Source organism: Sorex araneus, chromosome 7 (assembly GCF_027595985.1).
Source record: "Sorex araneus isolate mSorAra2 chromosome 7, mSorAra2.pri, whole genome shotgun sequence".
NCBI lineage: Eukaryota > Metazoa > Chordata > Mammalia > Eulipotyphla > Soricidae > Sorex > Sorex araneus.
This window is the reverse complement of record NC_073308.1, coordinates 5,805,399-5,820,616: the sequence shown is the minus strand read 5'-3', so window position 1 is coordinate 5,820,616 and position 15,218 is coordinate 5,805,399. Positions and strand designations below refer to the sequence as shown.

The 15,218-nt window shown below is 37.9% G+C and overlaps 1 protein-coding gene across 1 annotated transcript in view; it reads left to right on the top strand.

The window, feature by feature from the left end:
- Positions 1-12,555, top strand: part of LOC129406551 (putative ankyrin repeat domain-containing protein 19) — a 35,877-nt gene extending 23,322 nt beyond the window's left edge. Inside the window, exons 5-8 of the mRNA XM_055144711.1 lie at positions 2,469-2,534; positions 4,970-5,107; positions 8,451-8,518; positions 12,533-12,555. Of these exons, the coding sequence (XP_055000686.1) occupies positions 2,469-2,534; positions 4,970-5,107; positions 8,451-8,518; positions 12,533-12,555 (295 nt within the window). The remainder of the gene's footprint in view (positions 1-2,468; positions 2,535-4,969; positions 5,108-8,450; positions 8,519-12,532) is intronic.
- Positions 12,556-15,218: the final 2,663 nt, after the last annotated feature.

The following is a 15,218-nucleotide window of genomic DNA, read 5'->3' as shown; positions in this document are numbered from 1 at the left end:
AGTTCTAAGGTAGAAATTGTTAAGAAATTCATATGGCATTTATTTTTTTATTTTTTTTAATAAAAATTTTATTTTATTAAATCACCATGTGGAAGATTACAATGCTTTCGGGCTTAGGTCTCAGTTATACAATGCTGAAACAACCATCCCTTCACCAGCACCCATATACCACCACCACCAAAAAAAAAAAAAAAACCCACACAGTACACCTCCCATCCCGCCCCCCCACCCCCGCCTTGTAACTGATAAATTTCATTTTACTTTCTGTTTACTTTGGTTTAATTCAATATTTCAACACAAACCTCACTATTGTTGTTAGGAGTACCCCACTAGATTCAGACTTACTGTGAAGACAAATGAGGTCGCGTGGCCGCACTAGCAGCCGAGCGGTTTTGAATTTCCGTACTTGAACAATTAAGTCCAGAGAGATTTCTTCCAGATATTGGATCATTGCAGGCTTGAAAATCCAATCTGTGGTCGTCATAATATGGCTAACATCGTGCCCTTCATCCCCGGAGAGAAAGAGGCGAGAGAGAGAAATACCTTTCCCCTCCTGGGCGGGCACGGGGGCCGAGGCTTAGTTCTCAGGCTGGAGACATTCTGCGAGGCATTGCCCATGAAGAAATGCATATGGCATTTAAAATGTAGCTCATTTTGACATTTGTTTTTAACTCTTTGCTTCCAGCTGCTTTCTTTGTTATGAAGATCAATCCCTGACATTCTTTCCTAGGAACACATATTGTGTAACCATCAGTTGTTTTACTTTGTCATTTCTGGTTTATTTCCATGTCTTTTTGTAACTATATTTATATAAGGGAAATAGTCTGGTGAAATGAAGCTTAACTTTAGCCAAAAACCATCGTAATATGTGGGTGGTAAGTATAAAAAAAATGGACTTTAGATCCACACTATGAGCTAGGCTTTATTTTTCACTCTAATAGTTCTGTCATTTTAGAAAATGATTTACTGTCACCAATAATGCTTCCTGTTAGGCAAATGTGGATTAATGCAAACAGTTCACTCTTTGAAAGTATGGTTTCAAATTACAGAGGTGCACTTCAGTGATGTCTTTTTTTTTTTTTTTTTGACTTTTTGGGTCTTTGATTGCAGTGCTCAGGAATTACTCCTGGCTGTTCTCAGAGAACTATTTGGAATTCCAGGGATCAACTCATGTTGGCCACATGCAAGGCAAATGCCCTACCCGCTGTACCATTGCTGTGACCCCCAAATGTTAACTTTTTGAATACCTACAGTAGGGGAATGATTTTAGATTTTTCAAAAATTCATAAATCTTGTAATTGGTCTATCATATAAGTTCTTACAAAATTAAGAAAGATTTAAGTTGATTGTGCATGCATAGAACATAGACAATGATGTCAATGTTCTTTTTACACTTTTCTCTCAATTTCTATACTTTGGGCAGGGAGGGAGTTGGGCCACACACAGCAGTGTTCAAGTTTTACTCCGGGCTCTGTGCTCAGGATCATTTTGGCCATTCTTGGGGACCTTATGCAGTGCAGGACTGGGAGTGGCCACATATAAAGCAAGCATCTTAGCCTTGTACTCTCATTCCAGCTCTTCCTCGGTCTGTTACTGTCTTCCCTTGGAAAGATTGTGTCTACAGGTTATGATTTCACTGTTACTGTCATCCCATTGCTCATTGATTTGCTCGAGCGGGCATTAGTAATGTCTCCATTTTGAGACTTGTTCTTACTGTTTTTGGCAAGTTGAATACACCACGGGTAGCTTGCCAGGCTCTGGTGTGCGGGCGAGATACTCTCGGTAGCTTTCCGGGCTCTCCCAGAGGAGCGGAGGAATCGAACTCGGGTTGGCCGCGTGCAAGGCAAATGCCATTCTGGCTGTGCTATTGCTCCAACCCATGTTAAATTATATATTATTCAGCACATTCCTCATGAACTGCATGTTAGCTTGGAATGTTTTATATCTTTACTCTCCTTGAAAAGGAAGGCATTTGTACTTCTAGTTATTTCCCAATGACTTTATCTGCTGTTTTTCACAATTAATTGAAATTCATTGAATTGAAGTGCATTACAATACCTCTTCTTAATGTTTTATTTGTACCCCTAATTCCTCTCTTTATGTTTACTCACTGGAATAATTTTTATTTTTAATTTAAAAAAGGAATTTGGGGGCTGGAGTGTTAGCACAGTGGGTAGGGGATTTGCCTTGATTGCAGCCGGCCCGGGTTCGATTCGCACCATAAGCTCCCCTGAGCACCGCCAGGAGTAATTCTTGAGTGTAGAGCTAGGAGTAACCCCTGAGCATCACCGGATGTGACCCAAAAACAAAGTAAATAAATAAATAAATAAATAAAATGAAAAAGGAATTTTGCTTTGTAGACACAATGGTTGCCTGCTGAATTTTCCTGCTTGGACACTTGGATCAGTTTTTTTGGTTTTCCCATAGGGACCTTGTTGCTTAGTCTCAGAAATCTCCTTGATTTCCAGTTTCATTGGCAATGAGGGAGACAATGAGAACATGGAGACTTGCACAGTCACAGTATTGAAAATGAGGTAGGTGACAAGGACATTTTTATGTTATCTCTCCAATTTACTCGTGTCTTTACTCCCTCATCCAAAGATCTGTTTTATAGTTCTTCCTTTTGAGTTGTCATGACCTCTCTGAGCTACTCCCTTGTAAGGAGGGAAAAAGAATTTATCTAATTCATTGGCCATCCTTATCCTAAGACACAAAACGCAGGTGGGTTTGGTTGTGACTGTTTATTTTGCTTCTTTGTTGTTTTCATTAGTAGTGTTGTTGTTATTGTTGTTAGTGTGTGTCTGTTGGTTTGGTTTGGGTTAAGTTTGGGTTTGCAGAGGTGTGTTATTTGATTTGCCTTGCTTTGGTTTTGGTTATGGCACATACATACTGGGTTGTGTGGGTTGGGTTGGGTTTGTCTCATAACATAGTTCTTGCTTTCACTCACAATGGTGTTTTTCTAATCATCTCTAATGTCATTGATTTCTTGGATTTTTAATTTAATATCTTCAAGGTATTTTTTCCTCCAAGCATTGTCAGAGTGTCAGTTTTTTTGTAAGAAAATTGCAACTATTTCCTTTTACTGTCCAATCTGCTTTTTCTTGGTCAGAGTGTGAGTTTCTCAGTATGAAAATTGCAACTATTTCCTTCAATATTCTGCACTGCAATCACTATCCTTACCAGTGTTGGGATGTTCAGCCTGTGAGTTAGTGAGGTTTATCCATGATGTGCTGTTGGCTTTGGATTTTGCTTCCCCAAGGAGTCTTGCTTACATATGTTTCTTCTTCCATTTTTGCCACACTTTTGCAATTTTTCTCCAGTTTACTTTATTGAAAGAAAATAATAATATTTACTACATATAAATACAAATACAATAAATACAATAGGCTGGAGCGATAGCACAGCGGGTAGGGTGTTTTCCTTGCATGTGGCCTATCAGGGTTCAATTTCTCCTTTGCTCTCGGAGAGCCCAGCAAACTACCGAGAGTATCCTGCCCTCATGGCAAGGCCTGGCAAGTACCTGTGGCATATCTGATCACTGTAGGATCACTGTCATCCCATTGCTCATCGATTTGTTCGAGCGGGCACCAGTAACATCTCTCATTGTGAGTGAGACTTATTGTTACTGTCTTTGGCATATCCAATAAACCACGGGTAGCTTGCCAGGCTCTGCCGTGCGGGCTAGATACTCTCGGTAGCTTGCCGGGCTCTCCAAGCGGTAGGGCATATTTGATATGCCAAAACAACAGTAACAGCAAGTCTCATAATGGAGACGTTACTGGTGGACGCTCGAGCAAATCGATGAACAATGGTACGACAAAGCTACAGTATGATAAGCACAAAAGTAGTGATAACCAGCTATTTAGGTTGTCATCAGGACTTCAATTTATAGGTGGGAACTGACTCAATATGGATTTGTTTGTTTGTTTGTTTGTTTGCTCTTTTGGGTCACAGCTTACTGTTAGGAGCTTACACATGGCTCTGTGCTCAGTGCACCATATTTGTTGTCAGGGATCCAACTGGGTCACTCATTGCAAAGAAAATGCCTTAACCTGTGTACTACCTCCTGGCACCAAAACAGCAGTTTCTGTTGTGAAGGGATTTGGATTACTTTGTTTGAGGGACAACTCAGTATTCTTCACATGTGGTTGTGTGGAAGGAAGAGTATGCCTAACATTTAATTCAGTGAGCGGTATATGCTTACAAGCATCATGTGATTCCAGGGTGCTAGTATAATTTTCTACTTGCATAAACTTCTACTTTTGGGAGCCTGAATGATAGTACAACACTTGTATTGCATGTATCCAACCCAGGTGTGATTCCCAGCACTACATATGGTTTCTCTGAGCTCACCAGACTTGAGTGATCCCCGAGTGCACCATGAGGAGTAAGCCCAGAACACTGCGGTGTGGATCACAAACCAAAAACTTAAAATGAAAACAACCAAAAAACTTCCATTTATGTGAAATCTAGCTGACTTTGAGGGAAATATATAAGATCAAGGAGGAAATGGGGATTTATTCGTTTAAATTTTCACTTTTTTTCAGGTATGACTTCAAAGTTGCATATTACCTATCTTACCTTTCAAATACTTTACTTGAAAATGAAGCAGCTTACATATTGGGATTCATATACAGTGCTATTAGTAATCATTTGCAGGCACATGATTGCAATAGCACACCTATCACATTACACACTCTCCCTCTACCACATACTCCAACAACTGTCCCTCCCAAGTTTCCCACCTACTTAGTTTTCCCATTATATTGCCTTTGGACTTTATACTAGCAAGTATTACTATGGTTTGGGATATGTATCTTCCTTTTGGATTTGAAATTTATATGATGAATAGTGAATGTGTAAATAGTTCTCCACAGACAAGATGCTAACTTGGTAAACCATAGAAAATTAGTTGTTTAGAAACTTAAGTGAGCATTTCTAATGTTAGAATAATCTCTTTTCATTTTAGAAGTGCCCTCATGTTTGCAGTACATCATGATTCACCAGATATGGTTCAGCTTCTCCTCGATCATGGCGGCGATGTCTCTTGCACTGATTGTTTTGGCCAGAGCGTATCAACACATGCTCGCTTATATGGTTTTCCTAGGTAAGAGCTGACGTTCAAATGCAAAACTGAGCTCTACAACAACTTACTCTTTCTTTTTCTTCTAACAAGCCTGATTTAATAATTTGGTCCAAAAATTCTTAGAAAGGCAGTAAGAAAGTTGAAGCAACCAGCCAAACGAAAGACTAGATTAGTGAGCACTAGGAGGGAGCACAGCATTCTTTTTTTTTTTTAATTGAATCACCGTGAGATAGAACATTACAAAATTGTTCATGATTGCATGTTCACGATTGCTGCTCGGATCGGACTGGGCCTGCTCCGCCCAGATTTCCCTTTTCCCAGTAGCTAGGCACTCACACCCAGGAACGGCCCCCGCACCCTGAAATCCTGTCAATGGCCAGCATGCAGACACTTAAAAGCAAGCTACCGGAAGCGATATCTTATAGCCTATTTCTCCCTCTGGGAGAACCTGGCAAACTACTGGGAGTTACCTGCCCACATGGGAGAGCCTCGAAAGGTCCCCATAGTGTATTAATATGCCAAAACCAGTAGCAAGCTGGGTCTCATTCCCTTGACCCTGTAAGAGCCTCCAGTACAGCATCGTTGGAAGGACAGACGAGTAGAGAGAGGCTTCTAAAATCTCAGGGCTTGGACAAATGGAGACGTTACTGAGACCGCTTGAGAAATTCAACGATCAATGGGATGATGATGATGATGATGATGATGATGATGATGATGATGCATTTTCAGTCACACAATGTTCCAACACCCATCCCTTAACCAGTGTAATTTCCTAGCACCAGTGTCCCCATTTCCCTCCCATCCCTTCAAGCCACCCCTAACCCCAGCCTTTCTGAAGAGAGGCAGGCACCTCACTTCTCTCTGTGTCTTTCTTTTTCTCACTCCCATTTTAGGCATTATGGGTTGTGATACAGGTGCTGAAAGCTTATCATCTGTATCACTTTGCCTGCTTTCAACACTGAGTTCTTGTCAAGAGTGATCATTTCCAACTAGTATTGTCATAATGGATCCTCCTCTATCTTAACTACCATCCATCTCCCACACCATTGACAAACCATTGACCAGTCCTCCTGACCCATTTTCCCTGGCATTGGATATTAATGTCATACTGGTTTTTTTTTGTATACCACATATAAATTTGGTTATTCTATATCAGTCCCTCTCCTTCTGACTCATTTCACTCAGCATGATACTCTCCAAGTCTGTAGACATCTATAGGCAAATTTCATGACCTCGTTTTTTCCTAACAGCTATGCAGCATTCCACTGTGTAGATGTACCAAACTTTCTTTATCCATATATCTTTTCTTGAGCACTCAGGCTGTTTCCAGATTCTGGCTATGGTGAACAGTGCTACAACAAACAGAGAAGTACAAATTTGTGTGTCTTCTGTGTGTCTTTGGACCCCCAGGGCATATTTCCAGAAATGGTATTGCTGGGACAAATACAATCTCAGTTTCTAGTTTTTTTTGAAATGTCCATATTATTTTCCAAAAAAGGTTGGAGCAGTCGGCATTCCCACCAGCAGTGAATGAGGGTCCCTTTCTCCCCACATCTGTGCCAGCACACATTGATTATTCTTGTTCATTTGTATGTGTACCAATCTCAAGCACAGCTTTCTTTTTCTAGGATTTTTGTACCTTTATCTTTAAGAATCCTGATAATACAAGCTCAGAATTGCAGAGGATATTCCATGTGTCACATTGTTTATGGGCCTCCCAAAATGCCACATGTTTCAGTTTTGTGATGAATTACTTTCAAATGTTTTTTATTCTTTTGATTTTTTGTTCTCAAGCAACATCTTAGACTTTCCACTAATGTGCTCTGCACTCATCGCCATCTGGAATTCTCCAGCAACCAATGGGATTCCTTTAATCAAAGTGGGACAGTCCTCTTTCATAATTGGAATTTAGGTAGAGGATAGAAAAGACTAATCGTTTTTTGTTTCCATTGATTTTGATGCTTCAGTAATTCTGTTGGATCTAGTGCTACAGTTTTGTCGTGGGTGACCTGGCTTCCAGAATAGCCTTGCTGCTGTGAATTTATCAGTCGTGGTGATCCAAAAATTAATCAGAGTCAATATTTTCCCTAGTTGACTTACATGGATTGCACGTAGACTACCTATTCCAAAGCATCAGCACCTAATTTGGTAGAAGGGCCAAAATTTAGACTCAATGTAATAAATATTAGCTGATTCATTGAGTGGCATGGAAGGAACAGTATTAATTGAAGTGAAACTTGATTCTTAGACCTTTACTCATAGTAAGTTAGCTAGAATAATTGGTGGCAAGTGTTATGCAATTTAACAAATTTCTGTATAACAAATTAAGGAAATTTCATACAAATATTTGGGTGGGGGTGTGTTTCATATTCCAAACCAAATACTGAGTCTGAATAGGGCCTGGGAGCAAGGTCAAAGGTGGAAGGAAAAACTTTGATATGGAAATCTGGTTTCCTGCATGCCATACAATCACCACCACTAAGAGCAACCCCTAGCAAGAAGGAGGGAGGCTCCGAAGCCCCAACAAGGATAACCCTACCCAAAAAATACCCAAAATGTAAAGTCAGTCACATTTTCTCAAAGCTACAATATTTCATTGTTAGAACCTAGTGAAAACTAATACTGTAATTTAAGTGGGGTTTCAAAATTGTGCCCGTAATAAAAGTCAATAATAATAATTCCATGGTACCAGTCTTTTTTGTTTCTGCACATAGAGTATGCTGCTATATTTTTCCAATTCAAGTCATTCAACAACCTTGTGAAACAATTTAGTGAGAGCTCTGTTTTATGGAGAAAACCTCTGAGCGGAAGAGAATCCTCTTCTCTAGAAAATATATCTGTTGGTTCAAAAGCCAGGACTTTTTCAAAGTTAAAGATAACTTGGGCTGGAGCTATAGCACCACAGGTAGCCTTGCACGTGGGCAACCCAGGTTTGATACTCCGCCCCTCTCAGAGAGCCCTGCAAGCTACCAAAATGTATCTTGCCCACACGGCAGAGCATGGCAAACTACCCATGGCGTACTTGATTGCCAAACACACTAGCAACAAGTCTCACAATGGAGATGTTACTGGTACCTGCTCAAAAAATTGATTAGCAAAGGGATGACAGTGATACAGTGACAGTGAAAGATACCTTCCATTAGGTCAAGTTAACTATTTCAATAATAGAGAATTCTCTTGGTTCTTAGTTTCAGTCCTTTCACCCCTTTTATTCCCTGCTGACTAAAATGCATGTAGCCATTTTATTTTGAAATTTGTATAAAGTTTAGATTGTAATGTCCTCATGAAGAGGTTTGAAATATTCTAGGAATGTTTTCATTTTCATTTGTTAAGTGGTAAATATTTCTCTACTTTTGATGTATAGAGCTCAACGCCTTGTTTATGCATATAGAAAAGAAAGGAATAAGAATATTTCTCAAACTAAAGATTCAGGTAAGAGCTCCGATCATGAATAAACACTAATTGTTCTAAAATCCATGAGGAACATAAAAAGAAGTAAGTTTTGATAGTGAGTTACAAAGAGCCACAGTGCAACTTTTGTTTGCTGTCCTTCGTAAAAGCTTTAATTTTCTCTTTAATTATCTATGAAATTCATGACAGTTAAATGAAATTTAAGACTAGTATTGTTTTTGAAAATTAGTTACTCAGTCATGGTTTTAAAATATGGAACTATTTTTACAAAAATGAAAAACAGCAAAGAATTTAATCTGAGATCATGGAGATAACCATAGGAGCTAAAATGCTTTTGTTGCTGGCAGCTCCCCAGTTTCTATCCCCAGAACTCAGAACATATGATTCCCTCAGAACCATCAGGAGTTACCTGAACACAAAGCCAGGAGTAATCCCTGGACACTGTAAGGTGAAAACCCCAACAAAGCAAAACCAAAATTCAAGTTAGTATATCGTATGTTGGTGTACAACATCTCACAATCTCAGCCCTAGCTAGGCTTGGATGTAAAAATTGTTTTTCTGTTCCTGTTACTTTAACTGACTGTGCTTCTGGTTGTATAACTGACTTTGATACTGTTAGTGTTGCTAAGTTAATTTGCATATTCTGCCTATGTGGCTGCATATTAAGCCAGAACATTAAGCTAGTTAATTAAAGGGGCTGAACAGGCTGTTCTGGGTCACAGCACAACATCAGAGACAGTTTGTGATCCTCCATTAGGTATTTTTTCTCATGCATATCTCAATGCCTCAGACTGTCTAACCAAACCTTACTGCAACAATTGTATAAATCTTATGTCATTGAATTGTAATTAATGGAAGTTAATATAGGGAGAGCTCTTTAGAACTTCATAGGGGATTGCATTTATCATGTTAAAATTACTTGAATATCTGATGATTAGGAACTAAGGTATTTTTTTCGATATCATATACATATGTCAAGCATTGGAACTGCTATTCCTTGCCAGTATGTCATAATACAAATAAGATATTGGATTTTGAAAATGTTTACTGCCAGTACAGTAGTCTGAAAGAAAAAGCTTTGGGGAGAGGCATATACTGTTCCCCTTCCCCTTTTTTCCTTTTGGGCATCATAGCTACTCAGGGATTACTTACTCTTAACTCTATGGAATGGTTGCTATTACAACAGCCAAGTAAAAACTTACATATGTAAACATTTGTTATCATTTGCTTGGTGTTAAATTTTTATGAAGATAATTTTGAGCCCTTGTAAGGAAGCACTAGGGAAAAAAATGTAAATCTATTATTTCCAATCTATTATTTCTAAAGGTTCAAGGAGGAAATATCAACTGACTCAAGTAAAATAGAAACCACATAAGTTTAACTTTTGAAAACATTTTTGTTTTATGTCTGTCTCTTATGGCTGGGATTGTTAAAACAACGTATCTGATGATAACCATTTTGGATCAAAACTTTATTATTTTATTTGATTAGATAAATATCATTCTGTGGGAGAGGGGAGTTAAAAGATCCCTAGAGGCATTGCCTAGTTCTATGAAAATTATTATTATCTACTTTAAAATGTTTAATCGTTGTGAAATAGAGACTTATGTAGTTATTCATGAATAAGTTTCAAGCATACAGTGTTCCAAAACCAATCCCTTTACCAGTGTCCACTTCCCATCATAAACACCCCAGTTACCCTCCTGCTCCTCCCCTATCCTGTCTCCAGAGCAGGCCCTTTCCCTCTGCACCATTGTCTTGCTATTCCTGTTTCTAACTGATTTTCCGCCCTCCCCTTCCCCCAGTGGCAAGCTTCTTCTTAAAGAACAGTTAGAAGAGTTCTCCCACTCTTCTTTTCTAAGACCGTTTGAGCTCTGTTATTCCTTTGAGTTTCCTTATTTCCTGCATATTAGAAAGATCATCTTGTGTCTATCTCTTTCCCTCAGACTATCTTCATTCAGCATGATACTCTCCAGATCCATCCACATAGGAGAAAATTGCATGATTTTATCTTTTACTTATTGTTTTTGATAAAAGTTTTTATTCATTATTCTTCTCATTTTTTTGATGGGGTTGGATGCTTTGCTCATATACCAATGCTCTATACATTTTGGATATTGGTGAAGTGGTGAAGTGTGTGGGATGTCTGTGTGTCCTGGTCTCCATTTCTGAAGAGGAGCAGAGGATTCTTAATGTAGTCTCATTTGTATATCTTTGCTTCCACTTGATTAGTCAAAGGCAAATTCTGCTGTAAAAATGCCTCTGGCTTCATTGTCATGGAGAATCCTCCCAATATTTTCCTCAGTGAACTGTATAAAGTTCAGGAAGTGTCAAGGTGTTTAATTCATTTTGACTTTTGTGCATGGTGTTAGAAATCTGAGTTGTTTTGTTTTTTCTTTTTCATGAAGGTCTGTCTTTGTTTCAGTATAATACTGTTGAAGGTTGAAGTTATGGGAACTCATTTTCCCGAGGATTGCTTTGCTATCAATGGGTGTTTACTGTTCAGTATGAAATTCAGGAGTGCCTAATGTATATCTTAGAAAATGTCATGAGTATATTTATAAAGGACTACACAGAATCTGAATAATGCTTTTGGGACTATTGTCATTTTGAGGATTTTAATCCTCCCATTCTATGAACTGGTGATGTGTTTCCATTTTCAATCCTGTCTTCTTTTATTTCTTTAAGAAGTCTCTCATAGTTCTCTTTGGATAAGATGTTGAATAAAGTCTATTCCTAAGTACTCGATTTTCTGAAACACGATTATGAACTGAATTGATTTTTAATCTCTTTTTCATTATTATTGTATAGGAAAGCCCTGGAGTTTTCAGCCCTCCGCTCTCCTATATTTCCTCTATTTTGTTTTATTTCTGTGAGATTTTTGTAAAGTCTTTAGGGTTTCCTAAATATAGTACTATGTTATCTGAAAAAAGAACTTGGCTTCTTCCTTTCCTGTCTGATGATGTCAATATCTTTTTATTTCTTAAATGTTGTGGCAAGTACTTCCATTACTATACTGAATGTTTGTATCTTTGCATTTGTGTTCATCAGGAATATTAGTCTGAAATCATCTTCTTTTTTCTTTACTGTCCAAATGTAAGCAACTGATGGTTAGATTTGATTTTCTAATCCATTTTGCTACTCTCTTTTTCTTAATTGGGTCATTTAGGATGTTGAGTGTGAGTGAGATTATTTGTCATAGGGTTTGGTGCCATCTTTCTGTAGAAGTTTGGTGTATTTGTGAGATATATTTTGTCTTATATTTGCTCCTTAAGTTTTTCTTGTAAACATGGATTTGAGTCTATGAAATTCCTGAGATGTTGTTATTTGTGAAGTTCTGTATCATCCCTTCATACAGACTCCTTCAAACAGACTCTCATTCTCTACCATCTGAATGAGATCCTGGCTGACTGCGGTATTCTTGATGAGACATTCATTTCATTTACTTTATTGCTACTATATCCCATCATTGTGTTCAGGCCCAGAGCGTCTCATTTGATATATCTGCTATAAATACTACCAATGTTCTTTTGTATATAATTTCCTTCTTTGGTCTCACTGCTTTCAGTATCCTGTCTCTAATATGCTTGTCATTCTGATTTGGCTATGTCTTGGAATATTTTCTGTGCACTTCCTTTAACTGGTAACCTTCAAGTCTCCTGAATTTGCATGCATGCACTTTTCACCTCTGGGAACTTCTCAGCAAGGATGTCTTGAACTGTTGCTTCTTCATTGGTATTGTCTTCCTGACCTTCTGGAACCCCAGTGATTCTTATATTGTTCTCTTGAATTTATTGTACAGTTCTCTAGTCTACTGTTAATTTACTTTGAGGGTCCGCCCCTCCCCCCACCTTGAGATGCTGTTGTCTGGAGGTTTTCTGCAACTCATCTTGGAGCTCACTGGTTTTATCATCAGTCACTCTGCTGCTCAGGCCTAAAAGTGAATTTTCCATTTTATCTACCAAGTTCTTTGAGTCTGTCATTTCTGCTTGTAGTTTTCTCCTTTCTGCTCTCATATTTTCTTATGTTTAATAGGCTATGCATTATTGTTTCTGTGAACTCAGAAAACATCCTCCACATTCCCTCTTTAAAATCTTTGTGCAAACTTTATGCGAGAGGTTAAATATTTGACTAGTACATGGGTCTTCAAGGCTTCTATTTTGTTCACTAAGCCTTATTGGCTTCTGCTTTGCTTATCCATTTTTCTTTTTGCAATCTTGGGACTGAGTCTCTCCAGCTCGATCAGCCACTACTGGAGAGCTTTCTGGGTTGCCTACATTGATGGTATTGTCTTTGTTCCCTGTTAAAACTATTCAGCATAATTTGCTAATTCTTTGTCTCTGTTTTCTTTCCTTGGCCCAGGACAATTTGTTCTATGTGGGATATATGGGAGGAGTGCTGTTTAGCTGAGCCCACAGCCGAGTGCTTTACTCCTCTGCTCACCTATTTACACAATTAATATTTTTCACTCCAGTATAGTGCCCAGTAGGGACCCAACTGAAAAATTTTCACAAAGGATCATTTTTAAATACTATTCCTTTTCTTTTCCTTTTAGTTTTTGAGGCACTATGATTTAGTTATAGTTGGTCTTCAACTATACACAATTTTCCAACACCTCTACCATCTTCAGTATCAGCTCCCCTCCACCAGTGTCCCCAGTTTCCCTTCTCCCCCACCCCAACTTCCTCAAAAATAGGCGGGCACATTTTTAAGTTTAGTTGTTGTAGTTTTTAATTTTCTGTTTTAAGACTTCCTGGTTCTGTGGTCCAGATGCGTACTTACACATTACCACTACACTTCCAATCATTTTTATCTGTTAAAAATTCTGCAGTTTTAATAATAATTTTAAAACAATTTAATCCTCTCTTTTTTATTTCTAGTGGATGAAGATACTGAAAGAAGTACTGAAAGCAGGTAGAATGTTATGAATGAATAAAATTAAGAAATAAGTAAATACATAAAATAACTAAAGGATGTCAAGTTTCCTTGGTTTCTTTTGAGCACCACTTAGTGATCATTCTATTTTAGGACAGGAATGATATTGCGTGCTTTATATTTGTTTCACTTATAATACTTGTCTTTGCAAAGTAACTAATCTTTGATCTATGCAACATTTTCTATTTATGTAACTGTGGGTTAAAGGAGGTTGATTCTTCAACGCACACTTTTATATTATAAAGTAGTTACCTATGGATTGCCTATTAGCCTCCCTGGCTTCTAAATCCATTCTCTTGTCTTTGATCAGAGATTGGTAGCTACTTATATATTACTGGCATGTACTGTATGCCAGTCTGATCAGATCAGACATTAAATTTAGTTTCTTTTTTCTCAATGTTAAGGCTTTTCATAAGGAACTAGATAGTCTAAACATTTTGATGAATAATCGCTTTGAATTTCAGTGATAACTCCTTAGCTAGTTCACACACTTGGTCAAATTAGGGTATCTCAGTAAACTTGGGTCACAGATGAATTGGCATTTCCTAAAGAAATATGTAAGCTCTACTAAGCAATGCATTGGCAAGAATTACCTACATAACCATGTCTTTCCCTTATTTTGATGAATTATTTTTCACTAAAGTAAGAATATCTGTTTATAAGGCTGGAGAGAGAGTGAGTGGATAAGGTGCTTGCCTTGCACAGGGCCAATCCAGATTTGATCCCTGGCATCCTAGAGAGTACTCTGAAGTCTCTAGGATGAAGTCAGGATATCTATTTAGAGGTAGTTCTATTTTACTTAAATAAGCATACATTTAGGGTTGTTTGTTTTTTCTGTTTTCAGTACTGAATGATTTTCCAATCTCATTTTTCTCCTTCAACTTGTTTCTTTTGTTCTTCAAGTTTTACCTTTTTTTTTCAATTCCTTCTTGTTCAGTGAAAGGCAGTAATTTTCCCAGAATTGCATACCTGAGTACATTTAGGCTTATGCCTGTAGGGACCCAGATTGTTTATTTTATTCCAAAAATAACAGCATGCATGGGGCACACAATGCTCTCACATACCTGATTTTTCTGAGGTTATTTGAGTTTAAATTTTTTTTTCATCTAAACATCAAATGCTCTCACTCTTATGAAGATGCGCTTTTATCTTCTCCCCATGAAAATTTTCACCAATCTTAAGTATTTCCCTGAATGGTCAATGCTCCTTTTGGAAGAGTGGATTGACCACAGGTTGTCTGATCTTGCTAATTTGAAGGTTGAAGGTTGACCCTTGCTAATGAAATTCTCCATGTGATTTTTCCTCCCTGAAGTTTCCAATTTCCTGCAGATTCTCCTCCCTTGATGGTTATTTATTCAAAACCTCTGAATCTAAAAATCATCAGCTGGTATTAAGAAAATTAACAACTCTGATGTTATCTGAAAGCAGTGATTTCACAATTTTCCTATAAATTGGAGATAATCGGTGAGATTAACTCTCAGTTAATCAAGATCTGCTAAGAGGTGACTAAATAAAAAGGGGAAAGATCTACTTGACCAGGCTTGAGCCCCAAGTACTGTCTAAAAGTGCTCAGTTAATTTGTCCACTAGGGGACATATTAACTCACAAATTTAATACCACAATTTATAATTGGTGAATTATTTCTATCAGAATAAACATTGCTACAAGAGTGCTAATAACGGAGATTAATAACAATGACAAATACTGCAGTGTTTCCATGTTAGAACCCTGGCATATCATGGATGCTTTGCTGAACTGGGGATTCCAAAGAGTGCCAGGAATATGG